Source organism: Bufo gargarizans, chromosome 11 (assembly GCF_014858855.1).
Source record: "Bufo gargarizans isolate SCDJY-AF-19 chromosome 11, ASM1485885v1, whole genome shotgun sequence".
Taxonomy (NCBI): Eukaryota; Metazoa; Chordata; class Amphibia; order Anura; family Bufonidae; genus Bufo; species Bufo gargarizans.
The window spans coordinates 71,223,888-71,249,971 of record NC_058090.1 but is presented as its reverse complement, the minus strand read 5'-3'; the positions used below and the strand labels follow the sequence as shown (position 1 = coordinate 71,249,971).

At 45.3% G+C, this 26,084-nt stretch overlaps 1 protein-coding gene across 2 annotated transcripts in view; it reads right to left on the bottom strand.

Moving 5' to 3' along the window:
- Positions 1–26,084, bottom strand: part of VPS39 (VPS39 subunit of HOPS complex) — a 251,793-nt gene that overhangs the window by 213,972 nt on the left and 11,737 nt on the right. For both annotated transcript variants that reach the window (XM_044271213.1, XM_044271214.1), the window contains exon 2: positions 22,182–22,247. In XM_044271213.1, coding sequence (XP_044127148.1) covers positions 22,182–22,247 — 66 coding nt within the window. The remainder of the gene's footprint in view (positions 1–22,181; positions 22,248–26,084) is intronic.

Sequence of the window (26,084 nt, the reverse complement as noted above, 5' to 3'; positions counted from 1 at the left end):
TGTATGACCTTATGGGGGACAAAAAGTGTAAAAAAAATAAATAAATAAAGGGTTGAAAAAATAAAATAAAAAAAAGTTTCACATGTAAAAAAAAAAAAAGTCCCCAAGTAAGCAATAAAAAAAAAAATTAAAAATAGAAAAAATAAAATAGACATATTTGGTATTGCCGCGTCCGTAAAAACCAGCTCTATAAAAATATCACATGACCTAACCCCTCGGGTGAACACCGTAAAAAAAAAAAAAAACTGTGTCAAAACAAGCAATTTTTGTCACCTTGCATCACAAAAGGTGCAACACCAAGTGATTAAAAACGCGTATGTCCCACAAAATGGTACCAATAAAACCGTCACCTCATCCCGCAAAAAATGAGCCCCTACATAAGAAAATCTCTAAAAAATTAAAAAAAAACTATAGCTCTCGGAACATTGACACATTAAAACATAATTTTTTTGTTTCAAAAATGCTATTATTGTGTAAAACTTTAATAAATGAGAAAAAGTATACATATTAGGTATCGCCACGTCCGTAACAATCTGCTCTATAAAAATGTCACTTGACTGAACCCCTCAGGTGAACGCTGTAAAAATAAATAAATAGAAACTGTGCTAAAACAACCAATTTTTTGGTCACCTTGCCCCATAAAGTGTTATAATGAATGATCAAAAAATCATATGTACCCAAAAATAGTACTAATAAAACTGGCACCTTATCCCCTAGTTTCCAAAATGGGGTCACTTCTTGGGAGTTTCTACTGTAAGGGTGCATCAGGGGGCTTCAAATGGGACATGGCATCTAAAAACCATGTGGAGTTCCTTTTCTTCTGCGCCCTGCCGTGTGCCCATACAGCAGTTTATGACCACATGTGGGGTGTTTCTGTAAACCGCAGAATCTGGGTAATAAATATTGAGTTTTGTTTGGCTGTTAACCATCGATGTGTTAAAGAAAAAATTGGATTAAAATGGAAAATCTGCCAACAAAGTGAAATTTAAAAATGTGATCTCCATTTTCCTTTAATTCTTCTGGAACGCATAAAGGGTTAACAAAGTTTGTAAAATCGGTTTTGAATACCTTGAGGGGTGTAGTTTCTACAATGGGGTCATTTATGGGGGTATCCACTATGTAGGCCCCACAAAGTGACTTCAGACCTGAACTGGTCCTTATAAAGTGGGTTTTGGCAATTTTCTTAAAAATTTGAAGAATTGCTTCTAAACTTCTAAGCCTTCTAACGTCCTAAAAAAATAAAATGACATTTCCAAAATGATGCCAACATAAAGTAGACATACGGGGAATGTTAAGTAATAAATATTTTATGAGGTATCACTTTCTGTTTTAAAAGCAGAGAAATTGAAATTTAGAAAATTGCGAATTTTTCAAATTTTTGGGTAAATTTGGGATTTTTTCATAAATAAAAGGTGAAATATTTTGACTCAAATTTATGACTATCATGAAGTACAATGTGTCACGAGAAAACAATCTCTGAATGACTTGGATAAATAAAGGCGTTCCAAAGTTATTACCACATAAAGTGAGATATGTCAGTTTTGCTAAATTAGGCCTCGTCAGGAAGGGGGCAAATGGCCCAGATGGGAAGTGGTTAATACCTGGCAACAGAAGATCTGCAGAAGTATGGATAGATTAGAACAAGATATCATTGATAAAAAAAATGAAAAAGTACAGTAAACGTCAAACAATAAATAACAGGGAACATATATAAGTTATTAGATCATTAGAAAAGGATGAAATCCCTATACAGTATTCAAAAGTGAAAGGAAAAACTAAACACAGAGAGACACATAAGGAAATTCACAAAGAGGTGAGTGATAAAGATAAAAATTACACTAATTTAGATATGAATATTCAAACCTCTAATAAATATGAAGTTTTGGGTAGGGAGCCTTTTATAGATTATACCCCCCCTCACCATCGAACACAGAACACGCGACATCGAGCCCAACACTCCCCCAAAAGGATATCCCATTTGGATCACTTAATTCCCCCAGCCCAACACACGTACAATTTGAGAAACAAATTGGTAACACAGGACTGGGATTATGGAGACATTACACAGTCTGGCACTCAATCACATCCCTCACTGGAGACACAACAGAACATCAGAGAGACCACACAGAACACCAGAGAGATCACACAATTGGACACAAAACTATCAAGGATTAAGAGGAAAACAAGCAGGGCAAAAAGAAAGAAGACACAAACACAGATATTAGACACAGAACCATTGTCACAAAGTTCTACAATCAACTTAAGTAAAACAAATTTAACACCATCCCAGGTCTCACTACTGGACAAGGGCCTCAACTTTGCTCCGAGTTCACGCCTGAGCAGGTTTGATACTTATGTAGGAATTGAAAAGTTTGTAAGGAAATTCTGCCTCAAGAAGTATTTCTTGAAAAATCCTATTAGTCCCAGTGTCCAGGGGACTTCTGGATTTATCCACATTGAATTAAAGGCCAAATCGACCAAATATCCCAGAAATGAAATCAGTTCTGAGATAGAAGCTTTCAGAAAAAATGTAGAACGGGATATCAGATCTATGAGTAGTGTTAATAGGAATAGATCAAATCTTTCGAATCAGGAAATTGCAGCTATTAAATTACTTCAGAAGAATGATGCGATCACGATCCGCCCCGTGGATAAGGGCGGAGCAATAGTGATCCTAAATACTGAGGACTACAATAAAGAATGCCATAGACAACTGTCAGATACGGGGATATATACCAAACTGACTATGGATCCAATCAATTAATTTTACCCACAGCTGGTAAAGTTATGTGAGAAAGGTGCACAGGCGAACATCCTATTGGAGAGTGAGGTGAATTTTATATTAAATACACAATGCATACTTCCGTTTTTTTATTACTTACTGAAGGTGCATAAATGTCCCATTAACCCTCCAGGCCGTCGTATAATTCAGGCGGTTAATTCCCTGACGGCTAATCTCTCACAATACGCTGATCGCAAGTTGCAGCCGATAGTGAAGGACACAAAATTTTATTTAAAGGACACTACACGAATAATAAAAAAATTAAAACCTCACAGTGGATCAGGATTGGATATTGGGCACGTTGGATGTCCAATCACTGTACACATCCATTAAACATGAGCAAGGATTGGAGGCACTGTCATCTCAACTACATAAAAGTGGTAGGTTTAAACCCGTACAGATAGATTACATAGCTAAGGCAGTGAATTTTATTCTGAAACATAATTATTTTATATTCAACTCAGAGTTTTTCGTGCAGAAGTCTAGTACCGCGATAGGCACCAGATTCGCCCCCAGTTATGCAAATGTATTTATGTCGGACTGGGAGGATGAGATTATCTCACCAAGGCTGGGGGTGGATCTGGTGCTCTGAAAACAGTACAAAGACGACGTTGTTTTTATTTGGAGGGGATCAGATCTAGCACTGAGTTCATTTTTATCTGAGATAAATTGCAACAATCTGAACCTCCATTTTACATCAAACATTAGCAAGACCCAAATCGAGTTTTTAGATTTAAAAATTGATATTAATACAGATAAGTTGATCTGCAGTACCGACAGCCAAAAACAACTTTATATTACATCCTAGCTGCCACCTTCCTAGGTGGCTGCTGAATGTCCCAATCAGTCAGTTCAGGTGCCTCAAGAGAAACTGCACAATTGATGACACATTTGTTAAAGAGGCTGAAACCCTAAAACAGCAGTTCATAGATAAGAATTATCCAAATGACTGCATTGAAGGGGCTCTGAATAAGGTCAAAGACCTGGACCGCAAATAATTTTTTGTGGAGAAAGTAGCAGAACCCCAAAAAGATTTGCTATGTGAAGGGTTACATATAGTGTTACCCTTTAACATATAGTGTACCCTTTTACATATAGTGTTACCCTTTACCCTTTAACACCCAATATAAGAAAGTTGAAAACATCATCACAAAACATTGGCCCTTTTTACAAAAAGACAAGGTCATAGGGCCTATACTACCAACAAAACCTAGAATAGTCTATACGCGTGCAGACAATCTAGGTTTAACAATAGCTCCCAAAAAGATCGAACTAGTTGAAAGATAAACATTTGGCTCTGTTTTGAGGGTTTCTACAGATGTAACTCCTGCTTTAATTGCAAAATAACAAGCTTTCCCCAAAAAACTGTGAATGCCATTTCAAAAAGTAAGGGCTATTCACATGAAATAAGAACTTTCTTAACATGCAATAGCAAGAGTGTCATTTATCTGTTGACATGCCCCTGCAAGAAACAATATGTTGGCCGCACCAAAAGACTTCTAAAAAAAAAGAAGATCTCTGAGCATGTGGCCAACATACGCAGGGGCTATGAGAATCATACTGTGTCTAAACATTTTAAAATGTGTCACAACAAAGATCCTACTGGCCTGATCTATACATCACTAGCCAAAGTAGAATCAGACTGGAGAGGTGGTGACCCGGTAAAAAAGAGGTCCAGATTGGAATCTAAATTGATATTCGACTTTTGCTCATTGGCACCCAATAGGTTAAAGAAGACCTTTCACTTGTATAAACTATGTGAACTGAGTATGCTGCCATATAGAGCGGCGCCCGGGGATCTCGCTGCACTTACTATTCTCCCTGGGCGCCGCTCCGTTCTCCCGTTATAGGTTCCGTTACCTTTGCTCCTTAAGTTATAGTAGGCGGGTCTTCCCTTGTCCTGTGGGCGTCTCCTTCTCCTAGGCTGCAGCGCTGGCCAATCGCAGCGCACAGCTCACAGCCTAGGAGTTTTTTTTTCTCCCAGGCTGTGAGCTGTGCACTGCAATTGGCCAGCGCTGCAGCCTAGGAGAAGGCGACCCCATAGGACAAGGGAAAACCCGCCTACTATAACTTAAGGAGCAAAGGTAACGGAACCTATAACGGGAGAACGGAGCGGCGCCCGGGGATAATAGTAAGTGCAGCGAGAGCCCCGGGCGCCGCTCTATATGGCAGCATACTCAGTTCACATAGTTTATACAAGTGAAAGGTCCTCTTTAACCACCTCCCGACCGCCGTACGCGTATATGCGTCCGGGAGGTGGTTGTTTTACTCCTCCTGGACGCATATACGCGTCCTCTCGCGAGACGCGAGATTTCCTGTGAACGCGCGCGCACAGGCGCGCGCGCTCACAGGAACAGAAGGTAAGCGAGTGGATCTCCAGCCTGCCAGCGGCGATCGCTCGCTGGCAGGCTGGAGATCCGAATTTTTTAACCCCTAACAGGTATATTAGACGCTGTTTTCATAACAGCGTCTAATATACCTCCTACCTGGTCCTCTGGTGGTCCCTTTTGTTAGGATCGACCACCAGAGGACTCAGGTAGGTCAGTACAGTCCCACCAAACACTACACTACACTACACCCCCCCCCCCCCGTCACTTATTAACCCCTTATAAACCCCTGATCACCCCATATAAACTCCCTGATCACCCCCCTGTCATTGATCACCGCCCTGTCATTGATCACCGCCCTGTCAGGCTCCGTTCAGACGTCCGCATGATTTTTACGGATCCGATCCATGTATCCATGGATCCGTAAAAATCATGCGGACGTCTGAATGGAGCCTTACAGGGGGGTGATCAATGACAGGCGGGTGATCACCCATATACACTCCCTGATCACCCCCCTGTCATTGATCACCGCCCTGTCAGGCTCCATTCAGACGTCCGCATGATTTTTACGGATCCGATCCATGTATCCATGGATCCGTAAAAATCATGCGGACGTCTGAATGGAGCCTTACAGGGGGGTGATAAATGACAGGCGGGTGATCACCCATATACACTCCCTGATCACCCCCTGTCATTGATCACCCCCCTGTCATTGATCACCCCCCTGTCAGGCTCCATTCAGACGTCCGCATGATTTTTACGGATCCGATCCATGTATCCATGGATCCGTAAAAATCATGCGGACGTCTGAATGGAGCCTTACAGGGGGGGTGATCAGTGACAGGGGGGTGATCACCCTGATTACCCTGATCACCCCCTGTCATTGATAACCCCCCTGTAAGGCTCCATTCAGACGTCCGCATGCGTTCTGTGGATCCGATCCATGTATCCATGTATCCGTAAAAAATCATGCGGATGTCTGAATGGAGCCTTACAGGGGGGGTGATCAGTGACAGGGGGGTGATCACCCTGATTACCCTGATCACCCCCTGTCATTGATAACCCCCCTGTAAGGCTCCATTCAGACGTCCGCATGCGTTCTGTGGATCCGATCCATGTATCCATGGATCCGTAAAAAATCATGCGGATGTCTGAATGGAGCCTTACAGGGGGGGTGATCAGTGACAGGGGGGTGATCACCCTGATTACCCTGATCACCCCCTGTCATTGATAACCCCCCTGTAAGGCTCCATTCAGACGTCCGCATGCGTTTTGTGGATCCGATCCATGTATCCATGGATCCGTAAAAAATCATGCGGATGTCTGAATGGAGCCTTACAGGGGGGGTGATCAGTGACAGGGGGGTGATCACCCTGATTACCCTGATCACCCCCTGTCATTGATAACCCCCCTGTAAGGCTCCATTCAGACGTCCGCATGCGTTCTGTGGATCCGATCCATGGATCCGTAAAAATCATGCAGACGTCTGAATGAAGCCTTACAGGGGGGGTGATCAATGACAGGGGGGTGATCAGGGAGTCTATATGGGTGATCACCCCCCTGTCATTGATCACCCCCCCTGTCATTGATCACCCCCCCCCCTGGTAAGGCTCCATTCAGCCATTTTTTTTGGCACAAGTTAGCGGACATTTTTTGTTTGTTTTTGTTTTTGTTTTTTCTTACAAAGTCTCATATTCCACTAACTTGTGTCAAAAAATAAAATCTCCCATGAACTCGCCGTACCCCTCACGGAATCCAAATGCGTAAACATTTTTAGACATTTATATTCCAGACTTCTTCTCACGCTTTAGGGCCCCTAAAAAGCCAGGGCAGTATAAATACCCCACATGTGACCCCATTTCGGAAAGAAGACACCCCAAGGTATTTGCTGAGGGGCATATTGAGTCCATGAAAGATTGAAATTTTTGTCCTAAGTTAGCGGAAAGTGAGACTTTGTGAGAAAAAAAACAAAAAAAATCAATATCCGCTAACTTATGCAAAAAAAAAAAAAATTCTAGGAACTCGCCATGCCCCTCATTGAATACCTTGGGGTGTCTTCTTTCCAAAGTGGGGTCACATGTGGGGTATTTATACTGCCCTGGCTTTTTAGGGGCCCGAAAGTGTGAGAAGAAGTCTGGGATCCAAATGTCTAAAAATGCCCTCCTAAAAGGAATTTGGGCCCCTTTGCGCATCTAGGCTGCAAAAAAGTGTCACACATGTGGTATCGCCGTACTCAGGAGAAGTTGGGCAATGTGTTTTGGGGTGTCATTTTACATATACCCATGCTGGGTGAGAAAAATATCTTGGTCAAATGCCAACTTTGTATAAAAAAATTGGAAAAGTTGTCTTTTGCCAAGATATTTCTCTCACCCAGCATGGGTATATGTAAAATGACAGCCCAAAACACATTCCCCAACTTCTCCTGAGTACGGCGATACCAGATGTGTGACGCTTTTTTGATGCCAAGGTGGGCAAAGGGGCACATATTCCAAAGTGCACCTTTCGGATTTCACTGGTCATTTTTTACAGATTTTGATTGCAAAGTACTTCTCACACATTTGGGCCCCTAAATTGCCAGGGCAGTATAACTACGCCACAAGTGACCCCATTTTGGAAAGAAGACACCCCAAGGTATTCCGTGAGGGGCATGGCGAGTTCCTAGAATTTTTTATTTTTTGTCGCAAGTTAGTGGAATATGAGACTTTGTAAGGAAAAAAGAGAAAAAAAAAAAATCATCATTTTCCGCTAACTTGTGACAAAAAATAAAAAATTCTATGAACTCGCAGTGCCCCTTACGGAATACCTTAGGGTGTCTTCTTTCCAAAATGGGGTCACTTGTGGCGTAGTTATACTGCCCTGGCAATTTAGGGGCCCAAATGTGTGAGAAGTCCCTTGCAATCAAAATGTGTAAAAAATGGCCTGCGAAATCCTGAAAGGTGCACTTTGGAATATGTGCCCCTTTGCCCACCTTGGCAGCAAAAAAGTGTGACACATCTGGTATCGCCGTACTCAGGAGAAGTTGGGGAATGTGTTTTGGGGTGTCATTTTACATATACCCATGCTGGGTGAGAAAAATATCTTGGTCAAATGCCAACTTTGTATAAAAAAATGGGAAAAGTTATCTTTTGCCAAGATATTTCTCTCACCCAGCATGGGTATATGTAAAATGACCCCCCAAAACACATTCCCCAACTTCTCCTGAGTACGGCGATACCACATGTGTGACACTTTTTTGCTGCCAAGGTGGGCAAAGGGGCGCATATTCCAAAGTGCACCTTTCGGATTTCACCGGTCATTTCTTACACATTTTGATTGCAAAGTTCTTCTCACACATTTGGGCCCCTAAATTGCCAGGGCAGTATAACTACGCCACAAGTGACCCCATTTTGGAAAGAAGACACCCCAAGGTATTCTGTGAGGGGCATGGTGAGTTCCTAGAATTTTTTATTTTTTGTCGCAAGTTAGTGGAATATGAGACTTTGTAAGAAAAAAAAAAAAAAATAAAAATCATCATCATTTTCCGCTAACTTGTGACAAAAAATAAAAAGTTCTATGAACTCACTATGCCCATCAGCGAATACCTTAGGGTGTCTACTTTCCGAAATGGGGTCATTTGTGGGGTGTTTCTACTGTCTGGGCATTGTAGAACCTCAGGAAACATGACAGGTGCTCAGAAAATCAGAGCCGTTTCAAAAAGCGGAAATTCACATTTTTGTACCATAGTTTGTAAATGCTATAACTTTAGCGAAAAATTTATATATGGATGTCGTTTTTTTTGCAAAATTTCACAGCTGAAAGTGAAAAATGTCATTTTTTTGCAAAAAAATCGTTACATTTTGATTAATAACAAAAAAAGTAAAAATGTCAGCAGCAATAAAATACCACCAAATGAAAGCTCTATTAGTGAGAAGAAAAGGAGGTAAAATTCATTTGGGTGGTAAGTAGCATGACCGAGCGATAAACGGTGAAAGGAGTGTAGTGCCGAAGTGTAAAAAGTGGCCTGGTCATGAAGGGGGTTTCACCTAGCGGGGCTGAAGTGGTTAAATGCAGATTGGGAATTATTTGGGTTCCTGTGAATATACTTTCCCTGGACACAGTGGGGGACATGTAAATCTGCCCCCCCCCCCCCTTTGTGTCAATGGGGTTCACAAAAAAGATATACATCAGGGAATCCATCTAATTTAACCTTTATGGCTGTACTGTGGAATAAGTAATGATTTTATAGTGTATTTTATGGAAATTCAATGTATTTTATATTTATTTTATATTCATTATGGTTTATATTATGTTTAAGCAGCTATGGTGCAAAAAATGCAATTTTATAACAAAAACCGCACAGCAAACGCATAGAAACCGCACCATAGAAAATCCGGGTGTGGAATTTATCACTGGGATGATGAGATTCCGATACGGTCTTTGATACTCACCTAAATCACAATATAAAAGGAGGAGGGGAATTGCTGCAAGGTTACCACTAAGGAAGGGGTCACTTTCATATCCCCGAAAGGCGTATGGGTTATACCTTGCATCGGCATGCTGGAAAAGAAGCTCCCTTGGATTTGAACCAAAGACTTTGAAGAAAACTCTGACGATACGTAACCTCACTGAGCGCACAGTCCGCTGGCGATACGAAGTCAGCTGACATCTGCCAGACTAAGGTAAAATTGACACAGCAACTACAATTAGGTGGGACGCCACCGCGGGAAGTTACTGTGTCTTCTGGTCTTTCCTGTTTTACTGAAGAGACTGGTGATATACGTATGTGCGCTGTTACAGAAAGTCAGTAGTAACATTATATAGAATTGTGAACATTCAAGAATGTTTGGATCTGACATGTGATATAGGAGGAAAACTATAAGCAAAGACCTATATATGGATTGCGGTTGCCCATGACTGGACTTTGTGAATCATTGCATCATTGTGCATCATTGCGCTTTTTGCTGAGCACCCGTTGCTGCCAATTTGTTTTTTATGCTATTGTGCATTTATATGATTTTTATGCTGATAGCCGGAATTAGACTTACCGGTAATTCAATTTCCACGAGATCACCACGACGGCTACAAGGAGATTGACCCCTGACCTCTGTAGGGGCAGGAACAGAGAGAGGGTTTAAATCCCCCCCTCCCACCACCAGCACCAGTGTGTCCAAAATTACAGAGACAGAAAAAAGGTGGTGAGAACAAACATAATAAACCAAGAGGGTATTACTTCATAACCTCCCAGGTAAGGCTAAAGGAAGGGTAGGGAATATATGTGCCGTCGTGGTGATCTCGTGGAAATTGAATTACCGGTAAGTCTAATTCCGGCTTTCCACTTCATCACCACGACGGCTACAAGGAGATATAAAAAATTATAGCTTAGGGGGGGACGACCGCCTGAAGGACTTTTCGTCCAAAAGACAAGTCTGAGCTAGATAGGTCTAACCTATAGTGTTTTGTAAAGGTGTGGATGTTAGACCACGTAGCGGCTTTACAAATGTCTTCAAGGGAAGCTCCGGCCCGTTCTGCCTGGGAGGAGGACATGGCCCGGGTAGAGTGAGCTCTTAAATTTGAGGGGCAAGACAGGTCTTGGGACTCGTAAGAAATGGAAATGGAGTCTTTTATCCACCGTGCTAGAGAGGATCTGGAGGCTTTTAGACCCTTATTCTTCCCCGAGAAGAGGACAAACAGGTTATTTGATCTACGGAAACCTTTTGACACTTCAAGATACCGTAAGACAGAGCGTCTTACGTCTAGAGAGTGGAAGTTAGATTCCCTATCGTTAGAGGGATTATTGCAAAAGGAGGGTAAGACTATCTCCTGGTTTCGGTGGAAGTCCGATACTACCTTAGGCAAGAAACCCGGATCCAATTTAAGAATAATCCTATCATCGGTGATACGGAGATAGGGTTCCTGTATCGATAATGCTTGGATCTCGCCTACCCTTCTTGCGGACGTGATGGCCACCAAGAAAGCAGTTTTAAACGACAGATGTTTGATGGAACAATCAAATAGGGGTTCAAATGGAGCGAGAGTTAAGCCAGTGAGTACCACGTTAAGGTCCCAGCTGGGGATCCTAGATTTTAGAGAGGGACGTAGACGGGAGGCAGCTTTCATGAATCTCCTGATCCAGTGATGACTGGCTATATCTCGATCAAAGAAGCAGGCTAGTGCCGAGACCTGTACCTTTAGGGTAGAGGGTCTGAGACCTAGTTCAAGTCCCTGCTGGAGGAAGTCCAAGATCTTCAAGAAATTGGGCGGCTCTAAGTTTGGGGCCGGGTTCCCCATCCATGTACAGAATCTCTTCCAAATTTTTAGATAAATTGAGAAGGTAACCTTCTTCCTACTCGCTTTAAGGGTAGTTATCACTTGGTCCGAGAGCCCCTGTGACCTCAACTTCTGGACCTCAGGATCCAAGCTGACAACTTGAGGAAGCTTGGGTCTGGATGTAGTATTGGGCCTTGGTGAAGCAGGTCCCTCCTGGCAGGAAGAGGCCATGGGTCCTCTACTGATAGATTCCTTAGAGCAGGAAACCAGCTCCTCTTCGGCCAATAGGGAGCTATCAGGATTAGTGTCGTATCTTCTAGGTAGAGTTTCTGGATTATCCTGGGAAGTAGAGGCAATGGTGGGAACGCATAGCTGAGATCCCAGTCCCAACGAATTGTGAGCGCATCCAACGCCCAGGGATTGTCCCGTGGGTTTAACGAACAGAACGTCGGTACCTTTGCGTTTCTTTTGGATGCGAACAGATCCACCTGTGGAGTGCCCCATCTTTCTGCCAGTAGCTGGAACACTTCTGGATTCAAGGACCACTCTGTCTGGTCTATCGACTGGCGACTGAGATAGTCCGCTTCCACGTTCAGTATCCCTTTTAAGTGGATTGCGGAGATGGAGTTCACGTGGGATTCTGCCCAGTTGAAGATCTTCTTTGTAATAGACATCAGTTTCTCCGATCTCGTGCCTCCCTGGTGAGATAGGTACGCCACCGTCGTCGTGTTGTCTGAAAGAATCTTTACGTGTTGACCCCTCAGAAGTATCTCTGCGGTTTTCAGGGCTTTCCAGACCGCTTCTAGTTCCCTGAAATTGGAGGACTGAGAGCGGATAGTTGGGGTCCAGGAACCTTGAAACCAACGGTCTCCCACTGTCGCTCCCCATCCTTTCTCGCTTGCGTCTGTAAGTACCTGAATGTAGGGGATTTTCTCCCAAACGACCCCCAAGGACAGATTGCTTGTGTTTTTCCACCAATCTAGGGAGGTTTTTACTGCCAGAGGGATCAGGACCTTCTGATCCAAGGAGGCCTGCTGTCTGTTCCAAGCTCTGAGGATCCACGACTGGAGGGATCTGAAGTGGGACTGGCTCCATGGGACGGACGTGATGCAGGACGAGAGAAGACCCAGGAGGCTCATAGCTTCTCTTATAGGACAGGACCTCCTGTGCTGGAATCGTCGGACCTTTAATTGAAGGTTTCTGACCTTGTCTGGCGGAAGGAAGGTATGTTGTGTTCGGGAATCCAGGATAACACCCAGGAACTGGATAGTGCTGGAGGGCACCAGGTTTGATTTCTTCAAGTTCACCAACCAACCCAGATCCTGAACGAGAGACAGAAAGGTTTGTAGGTCTCTTCTGAGTTCTTTCTCTGAATTGCCAATTAGGAGGAAATCGTCCAGGTACGGTATGATCACCAGTCCCTTGTGTCTCAAGAAGGCCATCATTTCGACTACCAGCTTTGTAAACACTCTGGGTGCAGATGATATCCCAAAGGGAAGGGCCGTAAACTGGTAGTGACGGGTTACCCTCTTGTGGTCCTGGATGGCGAACCTCAAGAACCTTTGTGACTCTGGATGAATTGGGACGTGATAGTATGCGTCCTGAAGGTCTACTGAGCACATCAGGGCATTCCTCTTTATCAACGGAATCAGGGATTTCAGGGATTCCATCCTGAACTTTCGATAGATGACAAATTTGTTCAGGGCTTTCAGATTTATGATTGTACGGAAAGAGCCTTCTTTTTTCTCTACCAGAAACAGGTTTGAGTAGAAACCTTGTTTTTGCTGTGTTGGCGGGACTTGTACTATTACGTCCGTTGCCAGAAGGCTTTGAATTCCTTCCAGAATCTTTCCGCGTACTTTGGGGGAATGTGGGTTGGTAACAATGAAGCGGTTTGGGGGAGATGAAGAGAGTTCGATCCGGTACCCGGATCTTATGATGTCCCGGACCCAAGGGTTCGGGGTAATGGACTCCCAAGGAGTCAGAAAATTCTTCAATCTCCCCCCCACTCTGACGTCATTGTTTATCCGAGGGTTTACTCTGGGAGGAGGAGGGGTTATTCCTACCCCTGCCCCCTTTGGGGTAACTCCAGCGTCCTGACTTCCCTTTACCCTTAAAGGGATTGTTCTGGCTAGTGGGGGCCCGAAAGGGATATTTCCTTTTGTAGGGTCTCTCTTCTGGGAATCCCTTTTTCTTGTCAGCCGCTTTCTCCAGGATACGGTCTAGGACGGGGCCAAAGACGTATTCCCCTGAGAACGGGATGGAGCAAAGCTTCATCTTTGATGTGTTGTCGCCCGACCAGCTTTTCATCCATAGGGCGCGACGGGCCGCATTGGAGAGTCCCGCGTCCTTTGCAGCGAATCTGACCGATTCCGCTGAGGTGTCAGCCATAAATGCTGTGGCGGATTTTAACAGGGGGAGGGATCTCAAGATCTCATCCCTAGGAGTATTATCTCTGATACGAGATTCCAGTTCCTCTAGCCACAGTTTCATGGATCTTGCAACTGAGGTAGCTGCGATGTTTGTTTTTAAGATAAGCATCGCTGCTTCCCATGATTTTTTTAAGAGGCTATCTGCCTTCCTGTCCATGGGATCACGCAGTTGAGAGGTGTCTTCAAAGGGCAAGGCAGTCTTTTTATTGACCTTTGCGACCTGAATATCGATTTTCGGTGTTTCACTGAAGATTTTAACTTCGTCCGTGTCAAACAACAGCCGGTTTTTAAAGGACCTGGACACCCCCAACCTCTTTTCTGGGTTGGACCACTCGTCCAACACCATATCCCGTATGTTCTCATTGATTGGGAACACCCGGGTTTTTTTAACCCTGAGTCTCCCAAACATCTCATCCTGGACTGAGTGTGCTTTAGGGGTTTCTTCGACCCCCATAGTGGCCCGGACTGCCCTTAGCAGGTCTGGCATCTCGTCCAAGGAGAAGCAGAATCTTTGATCTGATTCTGAAGTCTCAAGATCAGAGGAGACCGCCTCGTCCTCCCGTGTTCTGGAGGACGAGGCCTCCTCCTCTATAATCTCTGGATCAGATAGGGAAGGGGATGGGCCCCTATGTCTTTTTGAAGGGGGTGCATCCCTAGGTAAAGGTATCTGGGATAAGGAGGTTTTAACTTCCTCATGGATCATGGACCTTAGATCTTTAAGGAAAGAAGGCTGTTCCTCGGCGATCACATTAGATATGCAGTCCTTACAAAGCTTTTTACGGTAGTCGTCCGGTAGCCGTTTGAGGCAGGACACACATTTGGACTGTTTTTTGATCTTTTTCTGAGCCTCCTTAGTGACCTGGGGAGAACAACCCTTATTAGCTATGGTAAGTACACATGCAAACAGCAGGTTATAGCCCCAAGCCAGAGATGTGGAGGAGGAGGAACAAGCAACCTGGTACAGTGTATAGACAAGTACAGGGTAAAGGAAGAAGCGCTTCCCCACAGGGGACTTACTACAGGCGGCACAGAAGGGTCTCCAGGGGAGCGGGGTTCAGCCGACATGACTGCACGCTGGCTCCGATGTACGCCGGTACACTGAGACATTCGGCGCTGCTGCGCGCGAAAATTTGACTCGGAGACGCTTCTGAATGACGTCACTTCCTTCGGCACCCGGAAGTGACGACGGCCGTTATCCTGAAGCGCTTAGGCGCGCACCCGGCGATAGCCAAACAGGCCCGGCGGGAGATCGCGACCGGGAGCTGGCTCACATATAATAATGGAGCGAGGCCTCCCTCCTTCGCCCCTGCCCAGCGTTAGTACGGAGACCGCAGGAGGGCAGGGGGAACACCCGGTAGGTGTCAGGAAGTTCCGCTTTCATCTTCATCTCCCCGCAGGGAGACTCTCTCTGCCCCTGTCCTCTGTAGGGACAGGAAACACTGGTGCTGGTGGTGGGAGGGGGGGATTTAAACCCTCTCTCTGTTCCTGCCCCTACAGAGGTCAGGGGTCAATCTCCTTGTAGCCGTCGTGGTGATGAAGTGGAAAAATGTATTATTGCGGTCACCTATATTGTAGGTATTTTTTATGCTGCTATGTTATATTAGCTATTTTTAACTAAATAATTAAATATTTTAATATCTCGGTTGTGAGCACATATTTAGAGTGCCTGGTCTATTCCTTTATTTATTGACTACTTCCCTGTGGCTGGGTGGGTCACAAAGACCAAGAGCACCTGTTCCATATTGTCTAGCTGTAGTGATTCACAGATACTCCATTTTACTAGCATATAATGTTTAAAGCGTCAGCTCACCAGCAGGCATTTGCATATAATGTTTTAGAGCATCAGCTCACCTGCAGGCACTAGCATATAATGTTTTAGAGCGTTAGCTCAGAAGCAGGCCCTCGCATATAATGTTTTACAGGGTCAGCTCAACTGCAGGCCCTCGCATATGTTTTACAGGGCCAGCTCAACTGCAGGCCCTCACCTAAAGTCTTTTACAGGGTCAGCTCACCTTCTGATGACGACAGCGAAGTCTTGCCTGTTGGTACTCTGGCACACATTGCTGACTTCATGTTAGGCTGCCTTTCCCACGACCCGCGCGTTAGGCTACTTTCACACAGGCATTTTGAATTTTGTTTGGGAGATCCGTTTCAGGGCTCTCACAAACTGTTCAAAACGGATCAGTTCAGCCCCAATGCATTCTGAATGGTTAAGGATCCGCTGAGAATGCATCAATTTGGCTCCTTTCCACTCTGGATGCGGACACCAAAACGCTGGTTGCAGCGTTTTGTTGTCCGCCTGGCGATGTGGAGCCAAACGGATCCGTCCTGACTGACAATGTAAGTCAATGGGGACGGATCCGTTTTCACTGACACAATATGGTGCAATTGAAAACGGATCCGTCCCCCATTCACTTTCAATGTAAGTCAGGACGGATCCGTTTTGACTTAGGGCTGTTTCACACGAGCGGATGCCGTGCGTGACATCCGCTCCGTGAATGACGGCCAAGACCCGATGCAGACAGCAGAGGCATGGAGTAGTAACATGATTGATAATGCCCCGTGCCTCTCTGTGATTCCGTAGTAAAGAGGTCACAGAGAGGCACGGAGCATTATCAATCATGTTAATGCTCCGTGCTTCTGCAGTCTGTATCGGGTTTTGGCCGTCATTCACGGAGCGGATGTCACGCACGGCATCCGCTCGTGTGAAACAGCCCTTAGACTTTTTTTTTTTTAAAGAATAATGCAAACGGATCCGTTCTGAACGGATACAAGTGTTTGCACTATAGGTGCGGATCCGTCTGTGCAGATACCAGACGGATCCGCACCTAACACATGTGTGAAAGTAGCCTTATACGCATTTTAGACAACACGGATTACTGGTTGTTCACCCTTCTCGACCCCCACTACAAAGAGAACTTCTCATCTCTTATTCCTCTGGTGGAGAGGACAAGCAAAACGGTGCTATACCAGAAGGTCCTTGTTGAAAAATTGCTCCAAAGTTGATAGGGCAGACATCTAAATGGATCGTCACAGTCACAGGTACATGCGATCACCTAGAAGTTATCTAGAGTCAACAAAGTGGCAGCAGGCCCTCGCCCCTAAGGTTTTAGATGGTCCGATTAGCAGGCCCTTGCTCCAAGTGTTTTTGAGGGTCACCAGCAGGCTATCAATCATAATTTTTCAAGGGTGTGTATGATGCCCTCCTTTATGTGTAACAAAGGGTGTTTTGGAATGCTGGTTCCTTGTAATTTTTGGCAGCCGTTTCACTTAGTGCATAGGAGTCCCACTACCTGAACATTTGTACCACAATGTGAATGAGGCCCTCCTTTATGTGATATACAGGCTGTTTCGGAGTGCCTCCTTCTTGTAATTTTTTGCAGCACTTGCACTTTATATACAATTGAATATACAGCAAAGAGTGTTTCCTAACAATTTTTCCTGTAAAAGTGGCGTACAACTCAGACAACATGGTTCCCAAGATGCATCCAGACATCATTCCCATGGTGTTCCCGATCCATTTCGGTGGTGTTTCTGTCACTTTTTGACCTTTTCCAATGGACCAGGCACCCTTCCCTCTGATCTGATCTGTTATTCTCTGTCCTATGAATAGGGAATAACTTGTTATAATCGGAATACCCCTTTAAATGTGAGGAATTGTGAGTAAACTTATGACCTCAACCTTCTTTGACTGCAGGATTTCTGCTAAATTGATTTCTGTAGTAGCTTGCAGACATCCATGCAGGCAGGTTACAGGCAAGCTTTACTCTGTTTATTACTAGTTTTTTCCTAATTTTTAAGCTTTATTGGTCTTTTAATATATAAAAGTCCAGCAATGCAGATAGCGAGCTTATACTAAGACGGGGTATTAATGTGTATCAACAGTTAGTCCAGCAGAAGTACCCTGTTTATTCATTAAGTAACTAAATGTAATAGGTAATTTCAGAATTTACATATACACAGACAAAACAGTTCTATGCGAATGATCCATGTAGAGGCCAAAAAATGAATACCTAAGATACAGGTATACACGGCGGAAGGCCGGGGAAGGTTATCCCTAGTACTGATTCCCTAATCTGGTCCTCTGCCCAGGGACGTCTCCTGATGGTGGGGGCGCCCTGTCCCCGTACCTACACTCCAACTCCTAACTATCCCTGGTGAGGTGAGTGGTGGAGTGGGACGATATAAGTGGTGTCTAACATGGAAAACAAGCACAGATAGAAAGGATTAGTTGCAAAGGTGTCCACTGTATACTGCCCTCGTGGCATAACCAGGAGGTACAGGGCACACCTAGAAGATAAAATATACAAACAAAACGCACAATTAGGTATAGGTATATTAAGATAAGTATAGATAACCTACAAACCCCGACGCGTTTCACCCATACGGAGGGTTCATCAGGGGGTTACGTGTAGTAGGTATGCAAAGATAACGGACCATTGCCAATGGTTATGGCCGCCCCAGTTCAGTGATGCGTGTGTGCATATATAACAGGAATAAACAATCCTTTATGACACTGCAGACCCACAGTAATGAAACAATTGCCTTAATGGCAGTTTACATACGTTTTTGGCAGCGTGGTGAGTAAACTCGACTACCAACATGCACACTGAGAAAATAAGTAGACAATAAGGACCCAGGTTAGTTCAGGTAGGATAACAAACGATAGATGCCATAATGCTGAGTATTGAATGTACATAGATACCTGAGGTAGGCAATAAGATATTGCAAACTAGGTCGTTCCTGAGGAGGCTCATAGATAAGAGCATATATAGCTGGCTGAAGTGCAGCACGAACGGTATACGTGCCCCAGTTTTTTGTCACCCAGGATGCCGGGCTAACCACCCAGAGGATACCTAAAAAATATATATTGTATGTACCTCAACATACACTCAGGGCTAAACATATATTGCAGATAATCAAGAGACAAATGTCAGCTACTTACATGGTGTGGTCAGTGGTGTGGAATGATGGGTCTGAGGTGGTGATCCTCAGTTTAGCCCTCCCTTTTAAGCTCACTAATGCCCATACACAGGTGGATAGCTAATTAATTAGGTGTGGCCAAAGAAGTGGGGCGTGCCCAGGGGAGGCGTGCTCATTAGTGAAATTGTATACATAGTCGGCGGAAGATGGAGGTGCCCCATGCTGTCCTAAGTTGTTTGTAATCGGACAGCATGTGTGCTTGGCCCGCACGCCGGTATGCGTGTCAGCATAGGACCGCATACCGGAAGTGACGTACATGTAGTCACCATCAAACCGGAAGTGCGGTGTGTGCGTGTCAGCTTGACACGCATACTACCGCTGATGAATATCAGGTGATGATGCGCCGGAGTCAAGGCTGTATTGGTGTAGGGAGACTGAACATGTGTGAATGGAAGTGCCCAATGCTATCATAAGTTGTTAGTGATCGGCCGGTATGTGTGTTATGGCCCGCATGCCGGTATGCGTGTCAGCGTGGACCGCATACCGGAAGTGACGTACATGTATTCACCATCAAACCGGAAGTGCGGTGTGTGCGTGTCAGCTTGACACGCATACTACCGCTGATACCTGCCAGATGATGATGCGCCGGATACGAGGCTGTCCTTGTGTATGGAGACTAAACATGTATGATCATATAGTACACTTACATGATTGGGGATAATCCGTGGTCCGGTTGGGCCAGGCCACAAAGGTTGGAGGTGATGGGCAGAATTCGGGAACATATATAGGGTGGGGCATGAGGAATTCCGTGCCAGAATAGATGCACACAGAGCTGTTACTGTACATGTATAAAACTACTGAAGTACAAAAAGATATATATATAGAGCTCCCTTAAGGATAAAAGGGAAGCCCCATAAGGGGTATGTCACTGTAAATAGACATCCCATTAAATGTAACGTTCGGGTACTTTGCGTACCCAGGCTATACGCCAGGGAATTAGAGATATTACTGAGGTCGGAATTGCAGGGGGGATGACCACCTGATAAGGGAGACCCCGCTAACAAGGCCAGAGCAGCGAAGCAAGGGGAAGTTCATGACAGAATGGAGGTCACCATTCATGTCATAGGGTAAAAAGAGAGAATGAGGAGTTATAGAAAGCACGAAAAAGTCAACCGCTCATTAAGTCCTCGGGGTGATTGGGAGCGAAATCTGTAAATCCACTCGCTCTCCTTCTGTAGGATACGTCTGTCCAAATCTGCTCTGGCCTTGTTAGCGGGGTCTCCCTTATCAGGTGGTCATCCCCCCTGCAATTCCGACCTCAGTAATATCTCTAATTCCCTGGCGTATAGCCTGGGTACGCAAAGTACCCGAACGTTACATTTAATGGGATGTCTATTTACAGTGACATACCCCTTATGGGGCTTCCCTTTTATCCTTAAGGGAGCTCTATATATATATCTTTTTGTACTTCAGTAGTTTTATACATGTACAGTAACAGCTCTGTGTGCATCTATTCTGGCACGGAATTCCTCATGCCCCACCCTATATATGTTCCCGAATTCTGCCCATCACCTCCAACCTTTGTGGCCTGGCCCAACCGGACCACGGATTATCCCCAATCATGTAAGTGTACTATATGATCATACATGTTTAGTCTCCATACACCAGGACAGCCTCGTATCCGGCGCATCATCATCTGGCAGGTATCAGCGGTAGTATGCGTGTCAAGCTGACACGCACACACCGCACTTCCGGTTTGATGGTGAATACATGTACGTCACTTCCGGTATGCGGTCCACGCTGACACGCATACCGGCATGCGGGCCATAACACACATACCGGCCGATCACTAACAACTTATGATAGCATTGGGCACTTCCATTCACACATGTTCAGTCTCCCTACACCAATACAGCCTTGACTCCGGCGCATCATCACCTGATATTCATCAGCGGTAGTATGCGTGTCAAGCTGACACGCACACACCGCACTTCCGGTTTGATGGTGACTACATGTACGTCACTTCCGGTATGCGGTCCTATGCTGACACGCATACCGGCGTGCGGGCCAAGCACACATGCTGTCCGATTACAAACAACTTAGGACAGCATGGGGCACCTCCATCTTCCGCCGACTATGTATACAATTTCACTAATGAGCACGCCTCCCCTGGGCACGCCCCACTTCTTTGGCCACACCTAATTAATTAGCTATCCACCTGTGTATGGGCATTAGTGAGCTTAAAAGGGAGGGCTAAACTGAGGATCACCACCTCAGACCCATCATTCCACACCACTGACCACACCATGTAAGTAGCTGACATTTGTCTCTTGATTATCTGCAATATATGTTTAGCCCTGAGTGTATGTTGAGGTACATACAATATATATTTTTTAGGTATCCTCTGGGTGGTTAGCCCGGCATCCTGGGTGACAAAAAACTGGGGCACGTATACCGTTCGTGCTGCACTTCAGCCAGCTATATATGCTCTTATCTATGAGCCTCCTCAGGAACGACCTAGTTTGCAATATCTTATTGCCTACCTCAGGTATCTATGTACATTCAATACTCAGCATTATGGCATCTATCGTTTGTTATCCTACCTGAACTAACCTGGGTCCTTATTGTCTACTTATTTTCTCAGTGTGCATGTTGGTAGTCGAGTTTACTCACCACGCTGCCAAAAACGTATGTAAACTGCCATTAAGGCAATTGTTTCATTACTGTGGGTCTGCAGTGTCATAAAGGATTGTTTATTCCTGTTATATATGCACACACGCATCACTGAACTGGGGCGGCCATAACCATTGGCAATGGTCCGTTATCTTTGCATACCTACTACACGTAACCCCCTGATGAACCCTCCGTATGGGTGAAACGTGTCGGGGTTTGTAGGTTATCTATACTTATCTTAATATACCTATACCTAATTGTGCGTTTTGTTTGTATATTTTATCTTCTAGGTGTGCCCTGTACCTCCTGGTTATGCCACGAGGGCAGTATACAGTGGACACCTTTGCAACTAATCCTTTCTATCTGTGCTTGTTTTCCATGTTAGACACCACTTATATCGTCCCACTCCACCACTCACCTCACCAGGGATAGTTAGGAGTTGGAGTGTAGGTACGGGGACAGGGCGCCCCCACCATCAGGAGACGTCCCTGGGCAGAGGACCAGATTAGGGAATCAGTACTAGGGATAACCTTCCCCGGCCTTCCGCCGTGTATACCTGTATCTTAGGTATTCATTTTTTGGCCTCTACATGGATCATTCGCATAGAACTGTTTTGTCTGTGTATATGTAAATTCTGAAATTACCTATTAAATTTAGTATCTTTTAATATATAGTTACATAGTGAATACGGTTGAAAAAAGACATAAGTCCATTAAGTTCATCCAAGGGATAGGCGGGGATGGGAATCCCCAAGTTACTTCATCTTAATATTGACACATCTTAATATAGACAACTTACCTTGCTCTTTTTTGACTCTGTACAGTAACAAATGTCCCTGTTTAGTGCCAACAAGAAGACAGTCCTCTGAAATGAGAGCACAATGCAATTACCACCCACAGAAACATGGATAAAAGCCTACTGACACATCTGACAAAATTCATTTAAAAACGAATAATAAAAAATATATGTCTAAGGCTACTTTCACACCAGGGTTTTTACTGGATCCATGATGAATCAGCAAAATCGGTTCCGTCATTATAATACAACCATCTGCATCCGTTCTGAACGGATCCAGTTGTATTATCTTTAAAATAGTCAAACTTGACTTAGACAACGGAACCCCTTTTTGGGACTGCAAAAAAATACTGTTGTGTGCACGAGTCCTAAAGAAAATGTCCTGCTCAGCAGATCCACACCTCTTCAAGATCTCAAATGAAAGCACCTGTTTTCCTGATAATTTTAACAGCACTCCGTGGTTCACTTTTCAGAGACTACTAGTACTAGTATCATCAAACAGCTTATGGACTGAGTCACGTAGTGAGAGTAGAACGTGACTCCACGCTGAAAGATCCAACGCCGACTCCTCAGTCCTGCAGCCACAACACCCACCGGACCGGTAATGTACACAAAACATTTCTGTGTATATGTGTCCGCATTATAACAATTTTGGGTGCAAAAAGTGAACCACGGAGTGCTGTTAACATTTTGAGGAAAACAGGTGCTTTCATTTGAGATCTTGAAGAGGTGTGGACCTGCTGAGCAGGACATTTTCTTTACAGATACGCTGCTTTATATAAACGATTTGTTCACTTATAACCAAGTGCAATTATTTGACATTGACCAACTATTGAAGTATCATAATTCTGCAGATATATGACTCTGGTTTTAATATTTATCCCTTATGGTATGGATGGCGGACTTTTTATCTATCTATGTATAAATAGGTTTTTGTATATATTAATAAATATTTATTGTTCAGTCCACATTGCCCCAGATATTCTGTGTGCCCTCCATTTATACTAGGGCTGCACGATATATCGAAAAAATAATCGAATCACGATAATTGCCAAATGCGATATGGCAATTTGGCCGACCTGAAAATGCTGCGATTATATATGAAGGGGCCCTGTGCACATAACTGGATTTGTGTGTAAAGTATTTTACTACTGTGTGAAACGAGCTCTCTCCTATTGATAACATGGACAGCCTCTGTACTCACTTTCACTATGAATGCACTGCAGCGAGCGGTAGTGAGCTGGCCGGCCAGCACTTAATTCAGGAAGCAGGAGCGTGACTAAGTGGGAGGAGCTAAGTGACGTTAGTCACGCGCCGGCCGGCCAGCTCGCTGCAGTGCATTCATAGTGAAAGTGAGTACAGAGGCTGGCCATGTTATCAATAGGAGAGAGATTGTTTCACACAGTAGTAAAATACTTTACACACAAAGCCAGTTATGTGTGCAGTTTAGGACACATGAGGGGACACATAGGGCCATGAGGGGTACCAGCATAAGATGCTATATGTGTGTCTTATGCTGGCGCCCCTCATGGCCCTATGTGTCATCCCCCACATAACAGCGTCCTCCACAGATCCCCCACATAACAGCGCCCTCCACAGATCCCCCACATAACAGCGCCCTCCACAGATCCCCCACATAACAGCGCCCTCCACAGATCCACTCCACAGATCCCCCACATAACAGCGCCCTCCACAGATCCCCCACATAACAGCGCCCTCCACAGATCCCCCACATAACAGCGCCCTCCACAGATCCCCCACATAACAGCGCCCTCCACAGATCCCCCACATAACAGCGCCCTCCACAGATCCCCCACATAACAGCGCCCTCCACAGATCCCCCACATAACAGCGCCCTCCACAGATCCCCCACATAACAGCGTCATCCACAGATCCATTCCCCCACATAGGGTTGGGCGATATACCGCGGTATAAAAAAAAAACAGCGATATGGTGGTATTTTGTGACGTCATCAAAGCGGTCAGCGCACATTGTGCGCTGACCGCTTCTAAACGACCGCCCGCCTGCCCCTGCCCCTTGCATAGCGCTGCCGCTGAGTAACATTACTTCCTCTCGCTCCTGACCTGGCTCCTTCTTGCTCCGCCTCCCTTAGTCAAGTCTCCTCCCACCATCTGACATCACCGTCGTCACCTACCAGTGCCGGCTCTATTGTATATGTGGTGAATCGATTCCCTGTGCGAGTACTGGTGTCTCTGGAGAGACTTTTCCTGCGGCTGCCTCACTAGTGTGTGCTCTGATGACGAAATTATAAACTTATTACTTCCCGCAGCGGCCGCCCCGGCTCTCCCTCCTCCTTGCTCCCATATTCAGATCTCTGCCCACCGGCATCTGATGTCAGAATTGGAGCACACAAGCGAGGCAGCCACGGGAAAGGTATATCGCAAAGTATTACTGCATGTATGGTGGCCTGTGGCCACAAGACCTTATTATAACGCTCCTTGTGGCCCCCCATACAGTGTAACGGCTCCTTGTGGCCGCCCATACAGTGTAACGCCTCCTTGTGGCTCCCCATAAAGTGTAACGCCTCCTTGTGGCTCCCCATAAAGTGTAACGTCTCCTAGTGTCCCCCCCATACAGTGTAACGTCTCCTAGTGTCCCCCCCATACAGTGTAACGTCTCCTAGTGTCCCCCCCATACAGTGTAACGTCTCCTAGTGTCCCCCCCATACAGTGTAACGTCTCCTAGTGTCCCCCCCATACAGTGTAACGTCTCCTAGTGTCCCCCCCATACAGTGTAACGTCTCCTAGTGTCCCCCCCATACAGTGTAACGTCTCCTAGTGTCCCCCCCATACAGTGTAACGTCTCCTAGTGTCCCCCCCATACAGTGTAACGTCTCCTAGTGGCCCCCCATACAGTGTAACGTCTCCTAGTGGCCCCCCATACAGTGTTACGTCTCCTAGTGGCCCCCCCATACAGTGTTACGTCTCCTAGTGGCCCCCCCATACAGTGTTACGTCTCCTAGTGGCCCCCCCATACAGTGTTACGTCTCCTAGTGGCCCCCCCATACAGTGTTACGTCTCCTAGTGGCCCCCCCATACAGTGTTACGTCTCCTAGTGGCCCCCCCATACAGTGTTACGTCTCCTAGTGGCCCCCCCATACAGTGTTACGTCTCCTAGTAGCCCCCCATACAGTGTTACGTCTCCTAGTGGCCCCCCCCCATACAGTGTTACGTCTCCTAGTGGCCCCCCCCATACAGTGTTACGTCTCCTAGTGGCCCCCCATACAGTGTAACGCCTCCTAGTGGCCCCCCCATACAGTATAACGCCTCCTAGTGGCTGCCCCCATACAGTATAACATCTCCTTGTGGCTGCCCCCATACAGTATAACGTCTCCTTGTGGCTGCCCCCATACAGTATAACGTCTCCTTGTGGCTGCCCCCATACAGTATAACAGTCTCCTTGTGTTTTTTTTCTTTTAAACGGGTATTTATCGCGATATATATCGTTATTGCGATAAATTTTTTAATATCGTTATCTTCTGAATATTTTTGATATCGTCCAACCCTACATATAACAGCATCATCCACATATCCCCCATAACAGTGCCATCCACAGATCCCCCATAACCATGTCATACCTAGCCGCGTCAGCGGCTCATATGGGAAAATCCAAGCAGATGTAAATAGACCTCTAGCACAATTCCCTTAAAATATCGCATTGCATATCGTTATCGCAATTTTTAGGGCCCTAATCGCAATCGCACAAAATTCCCATATCGTGCAGCCCTAATTTATACACAACAATTTAATCTTCTTGCTACAACCTGGGGTGGGTTGTGGAGTGAGCACCTATATATATCCACTCACCAAGTGTAGCCACTACTAGACCTTTCCTGCCATTCATCAGTGCAGGGCGCACTATGAACAGCTACTCTAGCTAAATGGA